General features: G+C 43.9%; 1 protein-coding gene across 10 annotated transcripts in view; it reads right to left on the minus strand.

Annotated features, from left to right (window-relative positions):
• The window catches only part of RAPGEF2 (Rap guanine nucleotide exchange factor 2), a 246,713-nt gene that overhangs the window by 143,334 nt on the left and 90,601 nt on the right, over positions 1 to 12,778 (minus strand). For all 10 annotated transcript variants that reach the window (XM_044299967.1, XM_044299958.1, XM_044299951.1 and 7 more), the window contains exons 2-3: positions 9,450 to 9,520; positions 2,358 to 2,414 (exon numbers count right to left, since the gene is read on the minus strand). In XM_044299967.1, the coding sequence (XP_044155902.1) occupies positions 2,358 to 2,414; positions 9,450 to 9,520 (128 nt within the window). The remainder of the gene's footprint in view (positions 1 to 2,357; positions 2,415 to 9,449; positions 9,521 to 12,778) is intronic.

Here is a 12,778-nt window from a genome sequence, read left to right on the forward strand (position 1 = left end):
AGCAGCAGCACAACGAGACTGACTAAAAAAGAGAGACTGGAGAGGTAATAGTAAGTGTTATAGCTACCCCAAGTGCTTTATACTCATCCATACAGCTCAGTACTTCTCTAGAATACCCTACTGGGTGATTCTGAGTGAATGAGTGAAAGGTAGGGAGAAGAACCTCCTGTCTTTTTGTGTAGCCTGTAGAGGCTAGTCTTCACCCACCAGCTCAAAATTACAGAGGGATCTTCCAGAGGGGAACTGCTAATATAACAAATCATTAGGCCTGAAATCGTGCCATCACTCCTACATACACATGGCAGCTTATTCTGAGAAGTCATGTGAAAGTAGAGGTACACGTTAAGCTCCATGCACATTACCACTTTTTTGGTCCACATCCAATCCACATTTTTTGCAGATCAGACGAGGACGCATTCATTTCAATGGGGCCACAAAAATTGCAGACAGCACACCGTATGCTGTCCACATCTGTATGTCCTTTCCACTATCCTGCAAAAAAGATAGAACATGTCCTATCCTTGTCTGTTATGCAGACAAAAAAAGAGGCAGTTTAAACATAGGGCCGCAGACAGCAAAACAGATAAGGTCGTGTACATGCTTAGGGTGCTGTCATAACGGGGAGTAGTTGTCCAACACGCAGCAAATTAATGTGTCCAGGAAATACACAGTGCATACACCTAAGGTAGGCAAAAGGGCTGCGCTTAACAGGCCCAACACTACACTAAAGAGACACATACAAAGCTAGGACAATGGGACTATCGGTACAGGAAAACATGTCTACCAAGGGCACTGGTATAATTATACCATGCTACAGAGATGGCAGACGTACACATCCTTAAAATCTTGTTCACGTGGACCACTCGGCACAAGTGCTGATAAATGCTGGTCCCTATTCCTCACACACTAGTCCTTTCAGTAAATACTGCAGATTGTAAAAGCTATGAAGAACCTTTGGACAGTCACGTGAACTCACAAGAATCATGCAGGAACAAACAGTCCAGCTGAGTTACCAAAAATAAACCACAGGGCAAACGTAAGGGACATAATCTGATAGTGACAAGGACACATTGTGCAATGATGCCCCTTTTTACAATGTGACACAGAATACATCCGGCCACCCCCGGGAATTGATAAACCATGTACAGCCACTCTGTGGTTTAAGCTTTCAGGCTCGGATCCAAAACCTATGAGATCATTTATTTAGATAGCCGTGAAACAGAATACCTTGCTAAAGTGCTGATTAACATGGCACTGCCACCTCTATCCATCCTTATGGCACATTCCTCACAAGTGACAGGACGAGAAGAAGGGGTTATCAGGACAATTTCCTATAAAGCTACCGTACAAAGATCTCCTGCAATAACCCGTTATGGTGTTGTCACAAACCAACTATAATCTAGGGACAAGAGAAACAGGTGAGAATAAGCCTGGCATGAAAGGAGCTGCCAGCTACTAGTAATTAAAGTGTGCCTTAAAGAATTACTCTGGAGTGAAGTTTGGCTTCCTTTCCTCCCACTGCTTCTCTTCCTGTAGACAGGAGCGGACAAGCAAACAGAGGTGAGTGATGTCTCATTACTTTGCCAGTATCCTCCTGGACTGTGCCGAATTCTACAAACTCACCACCACTTCCCCCTATGTCTGATGCAGGAAAGCAGTAGTATACAAACTAGAGGTGTCATAAGTATACAGGTGACGAGCACTGCGGCCCCATTATACGCTACTTTTCTAGGGGTTACGACCACTGCTGACTGGGCTGGGATGGTAGCTGCTGCTCATATGTGCTTATGTGGCTCACGCAGTTCCGGGCACCAGAGACGCTGGCACTTTTTCTTTGTGTAGGGTGCAAGCACGACCACCAATACTGGATTGCAGAGAGGTCATAACCACGGAAACGAGCAGGATATAATGTGATGGAAAAAAAGGAATGAAGCCAGCAGAGGAGACGATATGGACAATCACAATACATTAGTAAGTGCCTTGTAGTAACTTTCTCTACATGATAAATGCCCTTTGTTGAAGTGAGACTACCCCTTTAACATATGCTGGGGACAAGAAAATAAGTTATAATTAGTATCAATTTCGCACTTTAGTGAACAATTGGAGGAAAAAAAATGCTAAATGTTGTGGACATTTAGTAATGTATATAATACATCCCCAGCCGCAGTAGTAAAAGCTGGCGGACATAATGACAGCGGTTAGAGAAAATCTATGCTCCCGACAAATACTTCACATTCCTGGCTTATCGTGGAGGAATGGGAATGTGCAAATCAGAAATTCCTAGAACTTTACAATGGAGGTGAGCAGGAAAACAAATCCAGGGTGACATCTGGAGATGGAAATAAAATCACACTTACTAGTACAAGACTTCATTAGCCTCATGTCTTTCGTATCGCACAGTTTCGCACATCAATCTGGAATACAAGAAGACGACAGATTATCAGCACTTTGAGGAATAAACACAAGGACATGTACAAGCTGCTAATCCTGCTCTGTACAGAGAAAAACACAGACCTGATCACGTGTTTGATAAGAGGGAGGGAAAAAAAACGGAAACCAGTAGTAAGTTTAGCCACAAGAAGAAAACCATGCCGTAGTGGTAAAGGGCACGATATCAGGCGGCGCCATCACTGCACATACCCACAATGCTGAGCACAATCATAACTTTCCTACAGATCCAAATCGCTAAGATTTCACTGCACAGTGACGATGATGTGTATTAGAAAAGTTCTTTTTTCATCTTTTTTGCTTTGTTCTTTGACAGTTACAAATTGTTGATCCCAATCCTGAAAGTGGAAATATATAAAACAGGAATAACCACAAAAAGGAGGCATAACCAGTTCTCCAAGTATGCAACCGCAAGGTGTATGTCAGGGTGGACAAAGCACATACAAATATCAGTAAGGCTCCGTTCACACTGGCGGATCTGGAGCAGAATCTGTTGAGATGGGTCACAATTTGTCCGCTGGCTCTTTTACATTTTGGAGCAGTAGTAATGGGTAACTCCGACAAATACAAAGGTTTTTATGTCAGATTTTATACATATTGGACAGAAAAAAACCTCAGCCTGCTCCATGTAGAGAGCTTTTCTTCTGTAGAAGTGCTGCTGTCTACTGTATGGAGGGGTTTTCCCATACACAACATTATCAGCTATCCACAGGATAAGTGATAAAAGAATGGTAGCAGGGGGTCACACCAATCATGGCAGTCCCCGGATCCCCATGTGAATGGACCGGCAGTGCACACGCTCCAGTCACGTCTCCAGCAGTCCAACAGAAATCTAAAATGTTGTTAATACTTCCTGTCTTTTGAGAGAAGCTGCATGGGCCACAGACACAATGGACAGCAGCTCACCCATTGACTTCTATGGGAGAGTTTTCTAGACATCCTTTGTGACCTGTGCAGAAGTCAGGAGGGAGTAGATAAGCTGTGATATCACCTATTGAAAATGGTGGATTATGTGTTATCTGTATAGATGAGTTCCTTGCATTGTGATTCTGCCTGTAGTGATAATGGCTACTGTAAAGTTACCAAACAGAATAGGAAATCTATTATTAGACCTAGGGGCCAGTATGAAAATTGCAGGATTGTATACATAAAAAAAGAAGAAAAAAAAAGAAAAATAATAGAGACATTGGAGAGAAAAATAAAAATAAAAAATGATTAAAAATTCTAAAAAAATAAATCTGCTGTCCAGTGAATTTATACTGATGGGCTACCCCTAGGACAGACCATCAATATCGGATTGGCAGGGTCCCGACACCTTGCACCCCTGTCGATCAGCTGTTCTAGAGCGGCTCTGGTGTAGGAAGAACGTCAGAACTACACAGCTCCGTGCATCGCGTAGTGGACAGAACTGGTTACTGCAGTGCAGCTCCCATTCACTTCAATTCGAGCTTCGTCTACTGCCCAAAAGAGGGAGCAGTGTAGTTCCAACACCAAGGGAGTCAGACCCCTCTGATCAGTTATGGATGGCTTATGTTGACTAAAGGTCATCAATATAAAAATGCAGGACGAGCTCTTTCATTTGTTGGATTATTATAATTGCTTAGGTGCTGCTACCACCGGGTATAGAAAAACAAGACTGATAAACCTGTCTCATCAGAACATTACATTTAAACATGAAGAAAGCAGGAGAAAAAACCCCGGCTGACACTGCCTTTCAGCCTCCCATCATCCTGCAGCTTGGATACTTTCCATACCAATTAAGTAATTAAGAGACGACAGTTTTACAAGAACAGCCCCCTGCAATTGTGCACTGAGTTCCTGCAAACAGCTCTTGAAATGGTGCAGCTGCTCCTCCATACTGCTACAGATCATCCATGAAACACAGCAACTCCCACACATACTCACTCCCTGCCATGTCAGTAAGGCCACGGAAAGTGTGGGATGTCAGTGCCCACCAGGGGAATAAACCACAATCAGAGAGAAGCCCACATGCACCCCCACCCGTCACTGTACTGTACAGATGGAATTACATTCCTAGAGGTATACAGGGCTGTACTGTACCTCTGGGGGGCTCCGGTTCATCACAGAATATTCTGAATCCTTAAAAAAATAAAAAAAATTAAAAAAAATGATGGCACGCTGTATTACATTCATATATATGCCAAGAAGCGCTGCTCCATGCAATCCGTCCAGAATCTTTATCCATGACGACCACCCGGCAACCTTATACCTTCCAAAAACTGCACTCACATAGGTCCCCTGAAACAGCAACATTTACGGCACACACTTACTACTGTTTTTTTTTTGTCACAGTGCGGTAGAAGCAAATTCCCTTTCACAGTCATCGCCCGTATGTTTAAAAAAAACAATACCGTTTGGATATTGATAGCAGCGAGGAAATAATAGAGAAATGGGCAGACATGTTTACACAGGCAATGATCTGGAATCAGCATTTGTATGAACGTGTGGTTGATCATCGCCCCGTGTAAAAAGGCCTTCAAAGGGTTACAGATACTGAAGACTTAGGCTACTTTCACACTTGCGGCAGAGTGATCCGGCAATACGTATGCCAACTGATGGCATTAGTAAGGGTACTTTAACACTAGCGTTTTTCTTTTCCGGCATAGAGTTCCGTCCTAGGAGCTCTATACCGGAAAAGAACTGATCAGTTTTATTCCCATGCATTCTGAATGGAGAGTAAGGGTACTTTCAAACTAGCGTTAGTGTGATCCGGCAGGCAGTTCCGTCGTCTGAGCTGCCTGCCGGATCCGCCGATCAGTGTGATAACTGACAGCATTTGTAGACGGATCCGGGTGGTGTAATTGAAGGGAACCTGTTATGTTGAACATGGTGTCTGAGCTGAAAGCAGCATATTATAGAGCAGGAGGAGCTGAGCAGATTGATAGTTTTATGGGAATAGATTAAGTATAACTTGTATTTAAGTCACTTAATTTCCTGCTCATTCTGGGCTCTAAAGTCAAGGAGGTGGTCCTATCAGTGATTGACAGCCTCCCCTCTATGACTGCGCATACAGAGATAACTGTCAACCACTGATAGGACTGTCTCCCTGACTTCAAATCCTCGAATGAGCAGGAATTTAAAGGGGAAGGGGGCGGCTGGCTATGGGTGGGCAACCAATAGCAGGCAGTGACGAGCCTCCCTAGCGTCACCCGCAATGCTAGGGAGACTCGTCCCTGTCACCCACTGCCATTGGCTGCAAGACACCCCCCATTGCCGGATGTTTTCATCCGCATGACTGGGAGATGCAGCGGCAGCCGTGCAGGCTTCAGAAGCGACGTGGGTGCCAGGAAGAGAGGCAAGTACTTTGTGTGTGAGGGGCCTGGGCATTTCAGGGGTCGGATAACCCCTTTAAATGAATTATGTTATACTGAATCTTTTCTCATAAACCTATATATTAATCTGCTCAGCTCATCCTGCTCTATAACATGCTGCCTGAACTTTCATAGGAATTTAGAAAATTTCAGAAACGTTAATCATAATTATATCTTATTTTCTATACATCTAAGGCCCTTATTTATCAAGAATAACGTGGTGCCCCAAGCTATACTAGGTATATTCATGCTGCCTTGGTTATAATGGCTGAACCAGTGCTGCACATACACAGTAGCTAAACATGTCTGCAGTCATCTCAGAACTACTAGACAGCAGTAAAGATGTTGTCCGGGAATGAGTAACCCTTCAGAGGTGCCCGCAGCCTGCCTCCGCTATGGGAAGAGTAATACTTACCTACTCCCCACTGCTCTGGTCCTGAATGCCGGCTCCCCAGGGTCCATATTTCAGTCCAAGGCTTGTTTAATTCGTCCCAATCACGAGCATGCTGGACACATGGGAGCCTGTGCGAGGGACCAGAGTCCATTGACAGGTAAGTATGAAGCTTTGCATAGCGGAGGAAGGCTGCGGGCACCTGTTAAACGTTACTTATTCTCGGACAACCTTTTCATGGCAAGCACTGAATGCAGCAGCTCCAAATTTTACATGTCTCTTTTATTCCCATTGAGACTTGCACATACATTTATGGCTTTTCTAACTTTATCTGAGGACAAATTCATTGATTTTATACAATTATTGCACAACAGTGGTTTTCCAGTTATTAAATGAACAGCGCACTGAATAGTTACTTACAGGAATTTAGGAAATAGTATTCTATTACTAGTAACTGATTACTTACATGATAGTAAGAAAAAACACAAAGTTACCATTTTACTACAGAAATCTGTGATTACTAAATTATTTGCTATTTGTGTCAGAGCAAGATAAAATGCTGAATCCACAGCCCTGACAGTAATAATAAAAAAAGTATGCCGATGTATATAACCGCGACAGAGCCCGAAAGGACACTTAGACCCCTTAAAGCCTATTTGGTCGGGGCCTATAAGTTTGGCACATGCGCTGTAAGCTTTCCCAGGACATACGCTGAACATGCTCACAGAGCAGGATGGGATCACGACCTAAAAAAACGGAATAACCAGCACTGCGCGTTGCATTCAGTTTCCTACTGCAAAAACAAGCTGGTGGCGGTATTGTCCCATTATATTAACACTGAGAGGCTTTATTCACTGCCGCTAACAGCGTAATATACAGGATTATGTAACCCGCTGTACAAATGACTTGATGTGAAAATGACTGCAGAAACAAATGAACAGAGGCCGCTTAAGAGATGAACATTATGCCAGGTAACAAAGTAAAATGGAACCTGACAAATTAGTCACGCAACCCACACACTGCCTTTAATTGCACTCACTGATTATATATAATTTGGTGTCCCAGCAAAACCCAGTCCTTTCTAGTCCTTTCACTTTAATTGCAGATAAAAGTCAACAGAAAAGTGATGCGAAATCTCAGCAAACCTGCTGACGCCAATATGGTGTCTACACAAGGGGGGAAAAAAAAACGCCTTTTAAAGTTGACGGCCTTTCCGAACGGTAGGACAGGACATATTAGATCAGTGGGGATCAAACTCTGGACACCCCTATAATAAACTGGGACCGTGGCACTTGTTGCCACCTCAGCCCACAGCTGGTGTACATGCTGGGAAAAGCATATACATTGGACCAATTCACCTAACGTAGGCAGCACTCTATAAGATGCCGGGTGCAAATCCACAAATGCTCCTGGAAAGGGAACAGTGTAGTAGAAATAGTGAAAAATGGGCAGCACTCCGGTCTTGTGAAAATTCAGTGATGTTTATTCACACCCCAAAGCAATGCAGCATTTCAGCCCTCTCAATGGAGCCTTTATCAAGCTAGATAAAAAGCTCCATTGAGAGGGCTGAAATGCTGCATTGCTTTGGGGTGTGAATAAACATCACTGAATTTTCACAAGACCGGAGTGCTGCCCATTTTTCGTTAGATAGAGAGATATATATATATATATATATATATATATATATATATATCAGATAAAAGAGCTGGATTGGGGTGGAACTACAATATCCAGGTGAACCTTTGGAGCAGCACCTTCATCCTTCTATGGGACGGATGGATTTGTACCACTGACTCTCAGAGCGGTATATGAAGAGGTGGGGTGGACTCCATATTCTTACTTGCTCAGATCGGCAGGTACAAAGAAACTCTGACTTTGTCTGTTATATAAAGGGTTTCATATGTGTATATACCTATATACATATACACTGCCTGTCCAAAAAAAAAAAAAAAAGTCGCCACCTGGATTTAACTAAGTAAATAGTTATGAGCCTCCAATTGGATAATTACTGCATGGGCGATTATCTTTCAGCTGGCAACACGTTATTTAACCCCAACTGGTGCAATGAGTTGCTTCTCATTTCTTAAACAACCAAGTCGAAAGACACATCTCGTGGTCGTGGAAAAGAGGTTAGTCTGTTTGAGAAGGGTCAAATCATTAGCATGCATCAAGCAGAGAAAACATCTAAGGAGATTGCAGAAACTACTAAAATTGGGTTAAGAACTGTCCAATGCATTATTAAAAACTGGAAGGATAATGGGTACCCATCGTATCCAAGAAAGAAATGTGGCAGGAAAAAATGATCGTGATCGGTGATCACTTAAACGTTTGGCGAAATCAAAATCGAAGAAAAACAACAGTAGAACTCAGGGCTATGTTTAATAGTGAAAGTAAGAGCATTTCCACATGCACAATGCGAAGGGAACTCAAGGGATTGGGACTGAACAGCTGTGTAGCTGTAAGAAAAACACTAATCAGTGAGGAAAACCAGAAAAAAAGGCTTCAATTTGCTAGGGAGCATAAAGATTGGAATCTGGAGCAATGGAAGAAGGTCATGTGGCCTGAAGAGTCAAGATTTACCCTGTTCCAGAGTGATGGGCGCATCAGGGTAAGAAGAGAGGCAGATGAAGTGATGCACCCATGATGCCTAGTGCCTACTGTACGAGCTTGTGGGGGCAGTGCTATGATCTGGGGTTGCTGCAGTTGGTCAGGTCTAGGTTCAGCAACAGTATGTGCTCCAAGAATGAGGTCAGCTGACTACCTGAACATACTGAATGACCAGGTTATTCCATCAATTGATTTTTTCTTCCCGGATGGCACAGGCATATTCCAAGATGACAATGCCAGGTATCATCGGGCTCAAATTGTGAAAGAGTGGTTAAGGGAGCATGAAACATCATTTTCACACATGGATTGGCCACCACAGAGTCCAGACCTTAACCCCATTGAGAATCTTTTTTATTTGGTGGCAACTTTTTTGGGGGGACAGGCAGTGTAATACATGTAGCCATTACTATTTGCTATTAGAGTAGTGGCTTCTTTGAGCATTTTCGGGAAGATGACAACATAGTGCAGGGATGTCAAACTCGTGGCCCTCCAGCTGTTGCAAAACTACAACTCCCATCATGCCTGGGCATACTACAGCTATCAGGGAATGATGGGAGTTGTAGTTTTGCAACATCTGGAGGGCCATGAGTTTGACATCCATGACATAGTGGATAAAAGTGTAACCACAAACCAGGAACTAGTACTTCTCATTATACTGTGAAGGACATTACCTCAGCTGATGCTCCCGAAGGTTGGACAGGGCTTCCATCCCATGGAGGTAGGAGTACACAATCTCCAGGTCCTACAAAGGAGAGGAGAAACACTTTAAGAGCAGAAAAATGTGAAAAGAACGTGCATCAACATAACATGCTAAATAAACTTGTTTCCCATAAGACAAGTAGTCTAAAAAAAAAAAAAGATATATTCTCTCTAAATCCCACAAATATGTACAGTGGTCTATCACATCTCTCCAATATTCAATGCGTTTCAGGCATCTCCAAGCCACATATGAATCCAATATACAGTATAACCTCTTCTCCGCAATTATTAGGGTCCTTTCACATAACCCTTTTTCCCCCCCTCCACAAACTGGATGCGAGCTGTGTGGCATCTGCATTTTATGGCAAAGTATAGGGCAGTGGTGGCGAACCTATGGCACGGGTGGCCAGAGCGTATCAATATGCCTTACACTTTTCCTGCCAATGATAAATTACATTGGAGATCTACTATACAGGACTTTGCGATGATTAAGTGGGTTTTGGGTTGCAGTTTGGGCACTCGGTCTGTAAAAGGTTCACCATCACTGGTATAGGACATGTTCTGTCTGTTCGGACAGCAAATTGCTATAGTGATGTCTGTTTCCAAGGGCAACCAGCAAAAATTTAAAAGTAGCAATGTAAATTAATTGGAGTAGAATAAAGTATTATACATGATAATTAATAACATGATGATTAAATAACACAAAAGTAATGGATCTGTAGAGTTACTAAACATTGTATAAAGATATAAACAGAGAATTCCCACCGATATGCGGAGCGTCGGTCTCCACGCTGTCACCCACCTGTGCATTTATATGTCATTAGTCCCTGCCTATTCTACTTGGGCGCCTGACAGGTCCTGACTGAGGAGGCGGCTTCTGCCAGCACACGGTGTCGGAGTAATTGACAAGCGTATGCAGAAGTCATCGCTACGGGTTTCGTGTAGCTTTTAAAACCTTGATGAAATACCCTGCAGAATAAATATCAAGCCAGATATTCTGCAGACTGGCATTCCAGATGGATAGGAATATTGTTATCCACTAATCATTAGGCGCTGGGCCCAAAGGAAAAAAAAAGAAGGCCTAAACATAAAAGAAAGGAAATCCAGACACGCGGAGCTGTATCGCCGGCCTGCTTGATAGATTGCTGTCCTTTTCTGGCGGCAACTAAAATAAGTATCATTCTCTAGGGGGCAGACAGATGGAAAAAGTGATCTTTACACTCGGGCACAGCGGTTGAGCTCCAGTGCAACATGAAGGGAGGCGGTGCACCGCCCGAGTCATTACTAAACTGCAGGTTACAAGGGCAAATTGCCCCCTGAGAGCACATAGTGAGGGACACGCAGAACCATTACACGGCAGCGAGCGCCGGCTGAACACCTCCATATAAATATGGAAGGAAGTCGTGGAATACGTCACACACAAGATAATCTCGAGGAGAGAAGGTTTCACAGGTGACACGGTCATATAAGACAATAATTCAGGTCCCACTCCGACTAGAGCCTTGAGGATTACTGACTCGGGGCACCAGTTCTTGGTTGTAACAGAATTGGGAAAAATCTAGAATGATGCCTGGTTTAAATGTCTAAGGCCCCGACATGCATACGCACTATACAGCAAGCCAGTCAACGCCATCACTGGACTGAAATCATGTCAATCTGAAAGAAAAAACATTGATGCATGCTCTATTGGATTCCATAGGGCCACACTTCATCGCTTCCGGCATAGCCAGAAACTGCCAGGCCCTATTGACTATAAAAGGGACCTGGCGTGGATCCAGCATGTTTCTGGCAATAGAGCCGAGATTTGCCACAGTTTATATGCCATATATGTTTAACTCCAGCAGGCTGTTCCTCTACCGAAACAGCCCGCCAGAACAGTTTAGCGCTAGCGTTAAATAGGGTTAAATGGAGAGGCGGTCACAAATGCATCTCTGCTGCTCTATTCAAACAAGGAACACAGGCCCCTGTTCCAGTGATCAGCAGGGGCCCCAGGTTGGACATTTATCCTCTATGCTGTGGATAGGGGATAAGTTAGTCATGGGACGCCCCAGTAGTATAATATTGTTCATCTGTCATCAATATTTGATCGGTGAGGGTCAGACTCCCGACACCCCTACCGATCAGCTGTTTGAAGAGGCCATCACAATATTTCCCTAGGTCAGCAACATTGCGTTCACTTCAAACAGCAGATGTGCGGTGGTGCTGGGTGTCAGAAGCCCACTAATCATAATCCATCATATCAGTGGTAGCCTGCCTCCTGGCTACAGCACCCATCCGCTCAATGCCGCTGACAGTGAATGGGACTGAACTGCAATACTGGGCGCAGCCTGTATCTGGTAAAGGATGGCACCTAGATTTCCTCAACACATTCTTATTTTCACATGGAAATGCAACTTAAAAAATAAAAAAAAAAAATCAGTTAACTATAAGTCACATTTTTGGGCATTGCATGGTATATGATAAATCATAGAACACACGGCAGAAAGAAATCTGACTCCATGATCGCACAATGAGCGGCAGACCACCTTAAGAAGCGATGCCCGTCAGGAACATTGTGCACACAGCGCAGTGCTCGCCCCTCCCAACATCTCAGGCAATTACCTGCATGCCAATTGTACCACAACCCCCTGTCCTCATTTACCCCAGAAAAACCGTTACAGAAGGAGAAAGCTGCTCTCATATACAGGGCGCGCTCTTCACTTATAGCAGCAGCCCCTGGGAGGCCACTCCACATATAAAAGCCTAATATATAGACAACTGAATGATCCCAGTCCATCACAGGCATAATGCAGGTCTGCTGTTCCTGGAGAGAAGAGGAGGACGGACGCTCACAGTCTCAAGGAGCACATCATTTCTTGGTTGCCAGGGGCGACACTGGCAGGATGAGGCGGCCAGGAACCTGCAGCGAGATCTCACCTCCAGTCACTGAGCCCTGCAGTCAGCGCACACAGAAGGGACAATTCTGCAATCCAAATCTCTCTTCACTGGTCAGATGACCTTGTAGTAAACCTCATCTATTGCTGTCAGTCCGTCCACAGGGAAATTATGAGGGGGCGATATAGGTCTTATGGTCATGAAAACCCTTTGTGATGGGTGTCTGGCAATCCAATACTTGGAAATGAACGCAATAATAATATCACAATAAAGACCATATTTATCAAGTAGTAGGCTGGGACTACTATGACCATCATCACATGACTAGAGGTCACGTGTACATGCAGACCCAATGTACTCCTACAGTCTGCAAGAAGTAACAGTAATGGCAAAAGATTGATTGTACCTAAATGGTAGGATCATCACC

Source organism: Bufo gargarizans, chromosome 1 (genome assembly GCF_014858855.1).
Source record: "Bufo gargarizans isolate SCDJY-AF-19 chromosome 1, ASM1485885v1, whole genome shotgun sequence".
In the NCBI taxonomy this organism is placed as follows: Eukaryota; Metazoa; Chordata; class Amphibia; order Anura; family Bufonidae; genus Bufo; species Bufo gargarizans.